Genomic DNA, 15,123 nt, shown 5'->3' with positions numbered 1-15,123 from the left:
TGTTCAAGAATGTAACATTTTTATTTTAAAATGTGGCAATCCCAGCCCATGGTAATGTTACCATCTGTTTAATGTCATATATTTGTAATTTAAAAGTTTATATATATCTTTTTTTCTAAATCTACTGTGGAAATGGAGTGAGATGGTGTGACAGCTTTTGGGTGACCTTCATCCAGCAGTTGATATATTATGGATGATGATGATGATAATGCAATGTTACCACAGCTATTGCATGATTTTTGCTTTGTGTGTACAGTTGATCTTTGACGCAGTGCTGCAAATCATGTACAAGGCGGTGGTGCCCTGGAGCCAGGCTGTGCAGCAGCTGGTGCAGGAGCACATGCAAATGCATCATCCCAAGTGTGTGCTAGCTCTGAAGCCCCCATGCACTTCACTTGGGCACCCTCCCCCCCCCCTCTTACGGTGTCGACTTGGTATCTCCCTACCACTGAAATGCAGTGAGGATCTCTGATTGAGATTAAAGTAATGATTATGTAACATAACATTTAAAGATTCACCCTTCCAGCTATTCTACAAAATTTCACATCTCAGCATTGCGATGTGATTCAAGAATAGTGTTTTTTTGTTCTTGCCTCATTTGAATTACCTTATTGTTGCTCTGTCTGTTTTTTTATAATTACTTTCTATTTCTTTGTGGTGTTATGATGAATGCAACATAAGCATATCCATTGTGTTCATCGTGAATATCTGATGCTCACATGTACACCATGTGTCGTGAGCGTAAGAACGTATTTTTATCGATGAATTGTTACATGCCTGTCATCTCTTTTCCATGTAGGATCATGCAGCCTGAAAGACCCTTTTAAATCTTATTTCTTTTGGTGAAAGTGAAACAAACGTTACGTTTGAACGTGTGTGTAGCTGTCTAGCATGAGGGCTGTCGTCTCTGAATTTCAGAGATGTTTACCCGTAGCTCTGTACAATTATGGTTGTAATTATGAGCTGGGCATGGTTGCGCACACTTGTAATGCACACTTGAAGTTGAATATTGTGGATCGCATAGATTGTGACCAGGAGATGGTAGTACAGCAAATCCAAATGTGCAGACCTTTTGAGTATTTTCCTATTGTATGCAGGATGCATTTTCTCTTGGGTGCTCCAGTTTATTTGCACACACAGAACACTCTTTAAAAATGCAGATGACCAAATATCCCAAAGCAGGACTCTGCCATGACACTGAGTCATGAGACTCGGTGAGGGTAAATGTATTATATATTATTTTTTGTCGACACGGTCAGACAACTCTTAGCACTGTGTGATCTCACATGGGAAGTTCGTGATGCCATCTCCTGTAGCTGTTTGTTGGCTGTCCCATCTCACAGGGTGAAGCTTTTGCAGGACAGCTACCGGATGATGGAGATGAAGATGCTTCTGCGCAGATATGGCATTCGCAACTTCAACCTGTCCAACGACAAACAAGCTGATGTGAGTCAATTCCATTATCTCCCTCACCGCTGTTATTATCCCTCTTTAATGTCAGTAAAATATTATGCATATGTGTAGAATATGTAACACATTTCAACATAAGTTTGTCTTTGAAAGTAATAGATTATTATGATGAAAGCCAAAGTGTAAATCGTTTTTTTGTTTTAAGGCAAACCTTTGATACATTTTACCTGTTGTCAAAAGGGGAAGTCCCTAAGAGCACGGAAGAAAAGTCCTATCAACTATGGTTGGAAAGTTTAAAAAGTGCTCCCCGCCCTAAAGTATGCACATTGATGTGTAGTTCAGCTACGAAACTAAGGTTAAAATTAATGAAATAACATTTACCTAATTTATTTATCCCAACTAAGTTACACAGAGTCATATCTGCATTGCGTATATAACTTTTTTAGAGCACCCTGGGTGTTTTTAAGATTACATAGTTGCATTACATTACAGATGTCAGGAAATATCGGACACAATCTTGTACAACTAAGATAAATCCTTAGCAAAGGCTGGAAGATGCCAAACCAGAATAATGAAGTAATACACCTGAAAGAGACAATAACTAAATTATTTTTTAATAAATATGTATATAAATAAAAAATGAAAGTCTGTTCCGAATACAAATCCACATCGTTAAAGCTATCGCCACCAAACTTGGCAGGGTTACTTTTTAAAACCCCGCGGAAAACCTTGGCGACATGGCGAGCTGACATTTTATATAGGGGGGCCCAGAGCCCCCCAAACGGCACCCCACACGCTCCCAGTAACGTCACCAACCCTAACCCAGCACGTATTAACCTGGCCCAACACATCTAACAGTTACATAATGACCCCTCCTTATGAAGTTAATCTAAAATTGCCGTTGATTGCATCACCAAAAAACCCGTTGGTGATTCCAATTAAGAGTCAACCTCCGTGACCACGCCGATCTTTCCGTGCGAGAGAAACATTCACAAAAGTACCCGGGCAACGCCGGATGTTTCCTGCTCGTATATATAAAATGACAAGTGTGGTCTTTCAGCAAAATGAAACACCTGGCGATCTCCTTTTCAGACGCTAGTGCGATGCATACTGCGTCAAGACTTGCCCTTGTCATTCGAGGATGCCCTCAAGGTGACCAAGGCGTACATGCTGCCCTTGGGGCAGACCTATCTCCGTCGTGCCCACCAACTGCTCGTCTCAGACCGGGTGAGATTACCGTGGCACAAACTACTCGGAAGCATTAGCCGGTTTCCCAGCTGTCTGTGTCTGCCCAAGCAGATTAATTGAATGGCTGCACGTGTAATGTTCTAATGCTTTTTATTCTGAATGTAAAGTTGCGCATCGACAAATATTAGTTTCAAAAGAAATGATAAGCTTGCTGGAATGTACTAATTACACACGATTTAAATATAAAGTTTGAATAAATCTGAAGATTTGTTAAAAGCAAAGCATGTGATGATGAATTGATTTATCGGTGATAAATATCACCTTTGCATTGCATCCATGTAATTGTGCATGTGTGAATTGGCTATTTACAATTTATGCGAATTATATGCTGATGTTACATTTAAGATAATAGTTGCACAAAAATATATAAAAATACAAGCGAGACAGTAAAAACAAGCGATCGTTAAATCAAATCACAAGTCTGAGTTCTGACATCAGATTGCTGTGGGGTCAAATAAATCCAGTCACACAATACAATTTGCTATTGCATAGCACCCTTCATGCAGAAAATCCCAGGTCACTTTACAACAATAATAACAATCGTATAACTCATGCCTAGTTAAGCACAGACTCTTTTTTTTTGGGCAGATGGAAGAATGTGTGGAGTTGCTACAATCTCTGCCGTTGGACGATGCGATGGTGACCGGGCAACGGCTTTTGCAAAGAGTCGAACTCGAGTTGCAGAGTCCCTTCAACCGGACACACGAGGTGCCATACACGATTGACGATCGATTGCAGCCCATTGTCTAACCACTGCTGGATGAAGGCTTCGCTCTTCCATTGCGGTGGAAGAGATTTGTCTGACTAGACTTCACCACGCCGTTCTGTTGTTGTTTCATGAAGGAGAGACGCCCAGATGTGTTCAGATACCACACTCCACTGATGTTAGCCTTGGCCGAATTGAACTCGGTTCGCCGACTTTGCAATGATGACATCGGGTGTTTGGAGTTTGGGCTGCGTGGTGGCCAGGAGCTCGTAGGGCATCAATATCTAGTGGATTCAACTGAGTCGCAGACGTACTCTTTGGAGGCAACACATTTATTGATACCAACAAAAAGGGGTAACTGCCCCTTTACCAGGTAACAACAACCTATGGTGGTGGACCACCAGGCTAACTACACTAATTACACTGGGAGTAGCGACTACGGACCGGACCCGGCTTGGGTCCCGGTCCACGTGTTGGTGTCTCTTCTCGGACGTAGAACGTAGAATGTCAATCTTCAGGATAACAACAGCAACGCTGAACCCCGGTTCCTCGGGGGACCCGGTTTAGATCCTCACTGGTCGTGGCTGGCCCTGCCTTTGGCCACGACCACCTTCTCGAATCCTCTAGTAGGATCTCGCCCCGACACGTGACCACCCCTTGCCCCCACTTGGGGCCCCTGTGTAGATCTTACCCGTCACGTACCTTCCAGTGTCAACCAGAGTGTCATGGCCTGTAGTAACCCCATTTCATGGCTGATAATCTCACACCCCATCCTGTAGGGGTCGGCACTGCTAGTCACGTGTGGTGTCCACTCAGTGCCATGACTCAGCGCTCACCGAGCCCCTCTAGGGCTGGTACTACACCCACATATACGGGGTGTCCGGGATGGCAATACATCGCACACCGTGCCTCGCAAGAGCCGGCATTACCCAGTCACATCCACGATGTCGCTACATACGTGATGTCCGCGATGTAAATACATCGCACGCCGTGCTTCTCTAAGGCCGGCACTCCACACGATGTCACTACAAATGGATTAGTGAATCCATATGTGTATATTTGAGTGTCGCCACCTCATATGCACGGTGGGTTTCTCTCCAAGTACTCCAGTTTCCTCCCAGATGAAGCCAAACTCTCATTCATAGAATGTATTAAATGTCCCAACGCATGACTTTCCTGAAAGAGTCTTGAGACTTGGTGATACACTCATGGATAAATAAAGTGCATTATTATTCTAAAGTGTATTATTTATTGTATGTACTCATTAACATACTTGTGTGCTTGCATATGATAACCCATTGGTTCAGAGTCATACTTGTCATCTGTGGTTGTAGTTCTGGACCAATCCTGACAGTTCGCTGTGCCGTGTGGTTTCTTATTCAGGGGAAGGCTAAGCTGAAGAAGCTAACCGAGTACTGCATCCCGATTCTCAAGTTCCTTATTTTACATACAGGTCGGTACGCAATTACAATTTGAATTCTGCCAGCATTGTACTGATAAATGCTGAGGTATCTAATTATGCAACCTCCTTTACCTGATATTCTATGAATGATTACGAATTGAGGTCACAGTGTGATTATTCGTTGGTCCTGTTTGCACTGTCTTGTCAGTGTTGTCTTCCTCGTATGTGCCATTTTTTTTTCATTAATTTCTTTAACCCAAATGTAACATATGCATAATTTTTAAAATAAATCTTAAGGAGTCAATTCTTATACTCATGAGTCAATGCGTGTAGAGGGAGCATCGGAATGAATGGATTGTTGCGTGCATACTAAATGTGGTTATTTCTTTCTGCTGCAGAAAACGTCTTCAAACTGAAAGAGCTCAACGTGAATTTAAACACTTTCCAGTCCATTTATAAATTGCAGGTAAGTGTGATGTGGGATTTATGTATGACTTTTGTAAGAGTCCCATGTGCGTGTTGTATAATGCTGCAGACTTAGTTCATCTGTATGTACGTACGAATAACTTCTTTCACACATTACTTACCCAACCGTGCTAATCGGAGGTACGTAGCCAACCGTACTAATAATGGTGGTGATGATGATGATTGAAGTTAATAATGCAGAATCCGTGATGAAAATGGTATTACCAGTCGTTAAAATGAGTGATGATTATTATCATCATACGAATCATGTAAAAGTGATGGTGATGCTGCAGTAACCAATGACAGCTTCCAAACATTTTTGATTTTAGTTTTCTGAATGTCTGAAAAATGTTGCGATATTATTTTAACGTTGTCCAACAATTGTGCGTAAAATCCGTCCGCAGCACAAGTTTGGCATTTACCTGTCGTGCGAGGAGTACGAGTGCAGCGCTGGCCACTCTACCCTGCTGGCGCACTTCTCTGCCGCGTTCACCACCGAGAGTGACGACCTCCCCAGCGACGGCCCCACTCGCGGCCCACCGCAGGCCCCGCAGGTTTCACTGCCCCATCTATTTATTATATATTATTTTTACACCAGGTAAGGCCCACTGAGCTATATAGCTCTTTTTCAGAAGCGACCTGGCCGCAAATGATAGCTCAACGAAGTGGCTTATCATGTGGAAATTTATCGCAGCCAAATACTCTAAATGTGGAGGGAAAATCGGAGGACCTAGAGAAAAATCCACGTGACCACGTGAAGAACATGTAAATTACAAATATACAGGCGTGAGGGTTGGGATTACACCCACGACCTCCTATCCACCAGGCGAGGTAGCTAACATCTCGCCACCATGTGCATGTACGTCCCCATGTTGTTAATCCACTGCTGGATGAGGGGCCTCCCCATGCCGTGCTTTTCAAGGGAGTTACCGTCTTCTGTGCGTTATAAGATGCAACTTTTTTACCTGTACTTTCAAGCAAAAGTGGTAGGCGTGTGCTCAGTTTTGTATAACTTTATTGACACCAGGTACACGTTTGGGGTGCGAATCACGGTCCGGAGAACGTGGTATTTTGACCATGCTTCGTCGTGCTGGTTAGTGCGGATTGGTGAATGGGATGACCAGAAGCTGTTTGGATATCACTTGCCACTGATGTTAGCTGTGGTGGGAAATCTAACTAGGGTGACCGATCATGGGACCTCCTTTGCCAGTACCAAAATATGACAATAGGTTTTCCCCTTTTTTTTGGCAACAAAACAGGTGTTGAGATGTTAAAACAACAAACTGAAACCTTTTACAAGGAATGTTTTTTGTTTGCATTCCGACCACAAGTATTGTGGTTAATGCAGACATGATTCCTTGTAAAAGGTTTCAGTTTGGTGTTTTAACATCTTAACAACTGTTTTGTTGCCTAGAAAAAAGGGGGAAACCTATTCTCAAAGGGTGACCGAGTTCGTACTGAAGTGCACCATCCACTGTGCTACCGCTTATGCCAGCTTCATATGTACATGTGCAGCCCTCTTAGCAGAAAACCGCTGAATGTGGGCCTCCCCACGCAATGTGGGTCATGGTCTGTGAAGGCGGGAAACGTATACATGGGAGCATAGAAATTGCAGTACAATCATGGATTTTTAGCACTGCCTTCTGCAAACTATACATCCTCTTAGCAGAGTGTAACAACCTGGCGTGCATGGTAGTCGCCCATGCAAGCACTTTCCAGGCTCAAATTTGTTTGGTTTCTGAGATTAGGCGCATGCCAGATGTTTTGGTCATGGTCCAACTTTGACCGGATATTTTTTTTTGACAGTGGCACAGCAGTATAATTGCCCTGCTTTCTCCCATAAAGCACACATGATCATTCTGTACGTAATGTCATCGCTGTGCGTTAAGAGTGCAGCGAAGCTCAGTGTGGTGAGCTGCCGCGGCGTCAGCGAGGGGGGCGAGGGCAGCGAGGCGTCCGAGCGCTGCCCCCAGAACATGGTGGAGCTGCATGAGTTGGCCGCGCTGCTCGGGGTCGGGCGGCATGACCTTGCTCGCGGGCTCGCTGGGCACGCGCTGTCCACCGGAAAGGTCCAGAAGGCCATCGACATCTGCAGGTGAGAGAAGGTTGGAGAAAAATACAGTACAGTGGACTCGGTGGGGCTGACTGCACACTCAACCAACCGTACATACGCGTGCTTTGTGGTTTCTGCTGGATGAGGGCCTCCCCTCACTTGCAGGTCTTGGGGTTATTTGACCATACTTCACTACGCAGGTTTGTGAAGGTGAGGACCCACAGCCAGTTGAAATAGCATTCACCGCCCATGTTTAACCATGGCTGGGAATAGACATTGGAGCAAGCTACAACAATTGTATTTTGCTGCCCTGCCCGCCACGTAACCCGTTGGCAACAAATCTGTATTATGCACGGTGGTCACCCGTCCAAGCAACTATCCAGACTCGGCGCTGTTTAGTCGAGCCTCGGTGTGATCCCACGGCGTGCGCTGTTCTCTTTGCGCCCGCCGCTCAGGGGGGAGCTCGACGGTGCTCTGAGCCCTCACGCGTCGGCCGAGTTGGCGTTCTGGGTGGTGCAGCAACTATCCACGAGGCTGGAGAATGATGAGCACATGGAGGTGCCACCCACGCTCAACCTGCCCGCCGAGATGCACACGCTCTGCCAGTTCGCCACCGCATACTGCCACCCCGGTGCGTCGCCAGTCTTGTCAAACCCTTACGAATGTAACCGTTGAGGGCTCCATTAACCAGCTTCAATTGGGAGAAGAAAAAAAAACGTGGTATGCAAAGGGATGCAATGACGCATTTATGTTGTCGATTTAAACCGATTTTTACACTGAATGACGCATGCATCAAATGGTACGTGAAGTAATAACATTACGTTTAATTTGACGAAATTACACACGTGCGGTAGTTAATTTATTCGTGTGTATAGAAGAGGCCCCCCCCCCCCACCAGGGATGTCCTGGGACTCGTTGGTCTCACCACGGTGTTGCTCTCTGACCTCTTTCCCACAAATCCCTACCCTGGTTGTCCCCCACCTCCCTTGTACCCTTATCGCTTTGCTTTTTTTCCCTTCCATTTTTATAAGGAGCTTGAGATGCTATTGTATTTTAACTCGTTACAAGTTGTTGTTGCTGTTGCAATCATTACATCAATGTACCCCTGCCTGCCTTCTCGTGTGCCCCTAGACATCCTGCTCGATTGTCTGGAGTTGAGCAAGAACACGCGCGTCGCCTTGGCCATTTACGAGCAGTGCCAGACTGAAGACTACGGCTTTGTGGCCAAGGTTCCGCCAACACCTTCCTTTTCAGTCTCTTTCATATGTAGTCCATTTTTCTTCTTGGTTCTTTCGGTAAAGTCACGTAGAAGGGAAGTAATAAAATAATAAAAATAAAACATAATAAAATAATTCTCACGACGTTTCGGCCACAACGCAAGCAGCCGTCCTCAGGTGAAACCAGGTCTGTCGAGGCGACAGCGTCTGAATGAAACAGCACACGAGCTTGGAGCATATATATAAGCTGGGCGCCTTGACAAAGGAATTTGCATATCAAGAGGAATTTAGCATATTTATGGGAAATGCAGGAATGTGATTAGTACTACATATGCATGTGCATTATGCAGGATTAACAGCATCAAAGGGAGAGGATATGGGAAATGCAGGTATGTGAATAGTACTAATTCAGCATCAAAGGGAGGGGGTAGGGGTAGCATTAATAAAGGGAAGGAGTGTTAATAATATGTAGTCCATTCATAAACAGTCAATAGGCTGGTAAATTAACTGGGGATTTTGAGGTGGCTGGGTGGCCCCACACTGAGCCGAGACCCTGCGATGAAGTCTGATCAGTTTCTTGTGATTTAAACAGAGTTTTCAAGTGTAGAGCATTGATGGTCTGATTCTGATCATCAATGCCTAAGCAAAACCCCTTACATTTGGTTACGCGTGTTCTCACGATTAATTATCAGTCTGGTCCAACAGAGCACCATCTCAAACATGAGAGTCGCGTTCTGTAATTGTGGCCGAACCGTCCCTAAAGCCTGAGTTTAATTTCCAGCCATGACTAACATCACTGCTGATTTCTATATCAGTATCAGTCACGGGTCACCCTTCACCAGCCTGCATTGACCAAGCTTGGTGAAGTGTGATAAAAACAACTCCCATGACTGCCACAATGTGCAGAGGCCTTCATCTGCGCACTCGTGATAACCTATGTGTATAACAGTTATAAATGTACTTCCTTACATCCAGTAATTAGCCATGCATTCGGACCTCCAATTTGCATGGTTGGCTACGTAGGGTGTGAAAGAAGTTAAACATACTTACGTACAAGGTAATAAACATATATTCAAGGAAATAATCAAATCTAAGGTAATAATGCATTTTCCGTTACTTCTTAAATCATTGCCCTACTCTAATGTGCATGCGCACATGGCAGGACTCGGCTGGTGCGGACAAGGATCCCTACCAGGAGTGGACGTTCGAAGAGTACTTCCGTGAGGATGGCATCGTGCTCGATCCCGTGCAGACGCTCCCGGTTGTCTACGAGCTCACCGCCCTCGTTGGCCCGCGCAAACACGGTTCGTGCCGATGGCTTAACTCGGTGCTTCTCAACCAGGTGGGGGGAGGTGGTACGCGGACCACCTTGGGGATACGTGAGGTGATCTCTAAATGTGTAATTTTTTTTTAGAAGCGACCTGGCCACAAATGATAGCTCAACGAAGTGGCTTCTTGTGGGGAAATTTATAACAGCCAAATATTCGAAACACATGTTTGTAAATGTAGAGGGGAAAACTGGAGTACCTGGAGAAAAATCCACGCGACCACAGGGAGAACATGCAAACTCCAAGTATACGGGCATCATCAGGGTCGGGATTGAACCCACGACCTTCTGTATACCAGGCGAGGTAGTTAACATCTCGCCACTGCGGTGCCCCTTTTCCAAATTATATCATGCATGAGTCATTGGTGGATACTTATATAATGACGTAAGAATCTGCCAATGTAAAATAACTATGATAGACTTTAAATCCATATGGCCGCCGAGAACGATGCAAAAATGTATTTCTAAACTTATTGATCGTAAACAATGTGGTTTCCAAGAGTAACCAGCGAGTGTGAACAAATGATGTTATGCATGTAGAGCATCCGTTAAATGTTTTTTTCGCTTGCATTTATGAGCTAGTTAGGATACCTAACAAAAGGGACAATTGGTTAATATATTGATGTTTATTATTCATACATTTATTTTTCAGAACCTTGTGTGGTCAAGCATGGGGATACTCGGTTGAAACAAAATTCAACATGGGGGGCCAAAAAACCACTGGCTTGGCCGTAATGCCTGTCTCGCTGCACTTCTTGGCAGCTTTTGGACATTACTAACAATAAATCAATAAATCCTGTTAGCTGTACTTCACCCTGCTACCAAATTGTGAACTAATTTGCATTGTCACCCTTGAGTGGCCAAAAATTAACGTATTCATCTTCACATGGTAAATGCTATGGGTCTTGCGTCTCTTCCCTCTTGTCATCCTTTAACAAGTATAACCCGTAAAAACAAAGTTTTGTCACTATAAATCCTTTATATGCGTGGCGGCTAGAGTCCTCTCGTCCTCTGGCTTGAGATGGCTGCCACCTATGGGTCAGATGATTGTGTGCCAGCATTAACCAATTGGTAAATAAATGTTTTTTTTTTCCCTAAACAGTGTACATTTTTGGAGAAAAAATTTCACGAAAATGCAGTGTCACGCACAACGAGTCTGTGTGCAAAATGTCAGCTCGATTGGATGACGGGAAGTGGGTTAAAAAACGACCGAAAGATTTGCACGGTCCTAAGCAAGCAAGCAAGCGAACTTAATATAAAGGATTTAAAATGACTCGTTTCTGTGGCTTGTGTGCTCGTGACATTGCAGGAAAACGGTTCCCTCTGGATTGCACGGCTCTTGCCCTGAGATCTGAAGGTACACATAATGCTTTGTCAATCCACTGCTGGATGAGAACATTTATTTATACTTGCCTACTAAACATAATGCCAAACAAAAGGAAAAAATGCACGTGTACTTTGAAGCAAATAACTTCCACAGTCAATGATAATCCCCATTATCTTGAAAAGCGGTAGCACAGCCTAACAGCACGGCGATAATTTTTCCCTGTTTAGCCGCCACCACACCAGAGGTCGCAAACGGGTTTTGATTCCTTACCCGTACCCGGCCGCACCAGGGTCGCAAACTGGTATCCGTACCCGGCCGGGTACGGGTACCCGATACCCGGCCGGGTACGGGTAGCCGGGTATCGGGTAGGGTACGGGTATCGGGTACCCGATTGCGACCTCTGGGATGAAGCCATGTTGCAGGCGCGGGTGGGTTGATTCTAGGAACTTGAATTGTGAGAAGAGACAAGACGTTGGGAAATGAGTGACAAACGGTTACTCACCAGTGACTCACGGCCTACCCATCGCCGTACCCGTACCCGGCCGCACCAGGGTCGCAAACGGGTACCCGTACCCGTACCCGGCTGGGTACGGGTAGCTGGGTATCGGGTAGGGTACGGGTATCGGGTACCCGATTGCGACCTTTGGGATGAAGCCATGTTGCAGGCGCGGGTGGGTTGATTCTAGGAACTTGAATTGTGAGAAGAGACAAGACGTTGGGAAATGAGTGACAAACGGTTATTCACCAGTGACTCACGGCCTACCCGTCGCCGTACCCGTACCCGGCCGCACCAGGGTCGCAAACGGGTACCCGTACCCGTACCCGGCCGGGTACGGGTTGCCGGGTATCGGTTAGGGTACGGGTATCGGGTACCCGTTTGCGACCTCTGCATCACACATTTTTGTAAGGCTCGATTTTAAACATTTATAGAGATTCCGATTGGCAGCTAAGGCTTTGCGTCACCACCATCACTCGTGGATGCTCTCCCTTTCGCGGTGGCACACGCAGGGTTATCGCGGAAGTCCGGTGCAGAAACGAGCGAGGTGATGCAGGTGTACACGCCTCTGGTGGCCCTGCTGCACAGCCTGCGTGAGGCCAGCCAGCTGCAGCTCGCCCTCATGGCTGTGTTACGCCTCTTCGCCGCGTGCCACCAGCACATCTTCACCAACATCGTCAGCAAAGCGATCGCCACTGGGGTAGGCGCACGTTGCTTTTATTTCAGGCCGAGGAGAATGTCGGTGGGGTAACTGGAGCGTCGGATCTGGTGATACTTGATGTCATTGTTTATAAAAAGTGTTACTTTTTACCACAATTTTACGTTGTCCTGGTGGTGCTAGTGGTGCTATGTCATGCACCGAAGTGTCCGTTCAGAACTGCAGAGCAGCGTGCAACCCTTCATGCATAAAAATGGCCCATGAAAGTGGGTACCAAAGATCCACCACTGAGGTCTCTTCAGATTAGCTCGAGTTCACACATCTTCTTGGTTCTTTCGGTAAAGTCACGTAGAAGGGAAGTAATAAAATAATAAAAATAAAACATAATAAAATAATTCTCACGACGTTTCGGCCACAACGCAAGTAGCCATCCTCAGGTGGCCGAAACGTCGTGAGAATTATTTTATTATGTTTTATTTTTATTATTTTATTACTTCCCTTCTACGTGACTTTACCGAAAGAGCCAAGAAGATGAATCCCTGCAGTCACGAAAGCTTTAAATCAAAATTTAATCGAGTTCACACAGTTGAGGACAGCACTTTCCCACCTATCCTGCTACAAAGGAAAATGTTGTTGCAGTGCAGCGCAACTCTCCCTGTTAAAATGTGATATCTGCACACCATATCGTAGTTGTGAGTTCCGAATAAAATGTATTTATTTCATGACATGATCCAGGATCGTACTTGTAGTATAATTCAGAGAAAAAAATACACGTTGGCTTAATGTCACACATGCATCTGACCAGTGGTCACCACATTTAGCGTTGGATAAAATATTTTAATCGTGTATTTATTTTCTCCATTGTTGCTTTTAGCTGCACGGCCAGCAATGGTATGACGAGCAGAAGACGCTTCTCTTCACGTTATCCAACACGGTGATGGATATTATCAAGCCGGTTGCTTTGGCTCTCGTACACAAGGTAGGCCGTTGGTATCCTCCATGGGGTTTGTAGTCACTCGTGATGGATTTGGGGTGCTCTTTTGTTTGCTTTTGTTGGAATTAAAGGCTCCTAATAGATCGATGAACCCTTTGTTTTCCTCCAGGTTGAGATTGCAGCGAGGCTTTTTTTGCTATCATGTTTGTAACCGTTACATTTTTAGCATTTTAAAATTGCATTTATATGGATGGTTATTTAGTTTACAAACAGTTGTATATCTCGATCTATACTTTCAGTCTCTGAATTTTCTTTTGTAGTTCTTTAGTCGTTTATCAAAAATATTTATTAGAAGGGGTGGAGCGATCTTGTGCGTGTATATCACATGCGTGGTGTGCAGAGAGCGCTTATTTTAATTTCACCAGACCTTGCGTGTATGTATCCCGGGAGACTTATAACGTGCTGATTAAGAAGCACTCCCTATTGTTAAACATTAATCAGATGCATGCAGCTTTGTACCGCCTTGAATTGTATTTTGGGTGGTAAACATGGAAAAGTGGCGTGCCGTGGTGTGACACGAGAACTGAAGTTTGAGAAACCTTGCTGGATATCATTTTTGCTGGAATGATAATGCTGCATCCTCCGCTGCTGTTCATCTCCTTCCTCCCACCTGCCCCCATGGCCCTCCCCCCCCCCCCCCCCCGACAGGTGTTGAATTCTCGCGCTGTGGACAAGAGCCTTGCTCTGAGCTACTGCCTCATGCTGCATCCTGATGTCGCCTTCGAGAAACTGTGGTCCCTTGTCAAAAACGCACAGAATAACTACCCCCGCATCTTGGTGAGTGCTGGTGCCTAACTGCACCTTTGTTTGCGCAGTGCAACTTGCTGGTAGTAAAATAAAGAATACAATTTGGGTTTATGTCACGATGAAATGCAACTGCATCTGAAGACGCTGTTCAGAAAAAGCGAGCATGTTTTTTTGTTATTTAGAAAGGGAGTCGGTCATAGGCAGTGGGGAATAAGGAAGGCCTTCAGCCCGAACTTAAACCGGGGCAGGGATTCGACAGCGCATATGGGGGCAGCAGAGGAGAAATGAGTTTGCTACACACTGAGAAAACGATACCTCTGGGGGCTTTGACAGGTATTGTTTGCTGGAGAAGAGAGTGCATGGAGGGGCAGGAGTGAGATGAGAGAGGAGGGGGTGGGAAAGCACGAGTCCATGCTGGATCTTGAAGACGGAGTGCGATCTTAAATTAATTGTTAAATGCCTGCTGGTTACTCTTTCTGAAAAAAACATTTCTTAAGACAAATTGAGACCATGAATCTTTACAATTCATTGAGTCACGAGGGGGTTTGAATTGTTACATGCCGACTCGTGGTGTATAGATGCAAGTATTTATTGATTCATATTAATGTTGGAGGGCCACGATACATGCATCGGATTGCATGTGTAAAAATCTGGGGTTGGGGGCGGAGCGGGGGGATTGGGGAGGGGGGGGGCTTGTACTTTAAATGTCTACTTGATACCTCTGAGCAGGTGAGAAATGATAGGAAATGCCACTACCCTTCATGAAATGTTGATCATGATCCTTCCCCAATGCTGTTGCGTGATGCAGTCGATGGCCGTTGTTGGCGGGTGGCTGGCAGAGATGCAGAGCAGCCCCGACCAAGCCAAGTGCTTTGCAGAGCTCTACACTGATGCGCAGTGGGGAGTGAAGCTCAGCCGCCTCGGGGTACGTGTCCCCCCCCCCCTCCCCGCCACTGAGACAGCGCATGGCGCTTGCAGCTTTATTGGATATGGTTTTCCCGCTGTTGTGCCGTATAGCCCTACGATGTGTTTTCTGGTCGTAAGGAATGTCGTTTGTCATGATGTCTCGACGT

General features: G+C 45.5%; 1 protein-coding gene across 1 annotated transcript in view; it reads left to right on the top strand.

The window, feature by feature from the left end:
• The window catches only part of KNTC1 (kinetochore associated 1), a 72,372-nt gene that overhangs the window by 22,450 nt on the left and 34,799 nt on the right, over window positions 1-15,123 (top strand). The window contains exons 28-43 of the mRNA XM_061580800.1: window positions 257-360; window positions 1,344-1,446; window positions 2,503-2,637; window positions 3,247-3,366; window positions 4,748-4,817; window positions 5,165-5,232; window positions 5,636-5,785; window positions 7,121-7,326; window positions 7,740-7,915; window positions 8,416-8,513; window positions 9,664-9,805; window positions 11,138-11,185; window positions 12,164-12,351; window positions 13,184-13,288; window positions 13,952-14,080; window positions 14,859-14,975. Of these exons, the coding sequence (XP_061436784.1) occupies window positions 257-360; window positions 1,344-1,446; window positions 2,503-2,637; window positions 3,247-3,366; window positions 4,748-4,817; window positions 5,165-5,232; window positions 5,636-5,785; window positions 7,121-7,326; window positions 7,740-7,915; window positions 8,416-8,513; window positions 9,664-9,805; window positions 11,138-11,185; window positions 12,164-12,351; window positions 13,184-13,288; window positions 13,952-14,080; window positions 14,859-14,975 (1,959 nt within the window). The remainder of the gene's footprint in view (window positions 1-256; window positions 361-1,343; window positions 1,447-2,502; window positions 2,638-3,246; window positions 3,367-4,747; window positions 4,818-5,164; window positions 5,233-5,635; window positions 5,786-7,120; window positions 7,327-7,739; window positions 7,916-8,415; window positions 8,514-9,663; window positions 9,806-11,137; window positions 11,186-12,163; window positions 12,352-13,183; window positions 13,289-13,951; window positions 14,081-14,858; window positions 14,976-15,123) is intronic.

The sequence above is a fragment of the Lethenteron reissneri genome, chromosome 8, assembly GCF_015708825.2.
Source record: "Lethenteron reissneri isolate LAM-NWPU_2019-01 chromosome 8, ASM1570882v1, whole genome shotgun sequence".
Lineage (NCBI taxonomy): Eukaryota > Metazoa > Chordata > Hyperoartia > Petromyzontiformes > Petromyzontidae > Lethenteron > Lethenteron reissneri.
The sequence above is the reverse complement of the archived record's forward strand: the minus strand, read 5'-3'. Positions and strand labels throughout refer to the sequence as shown.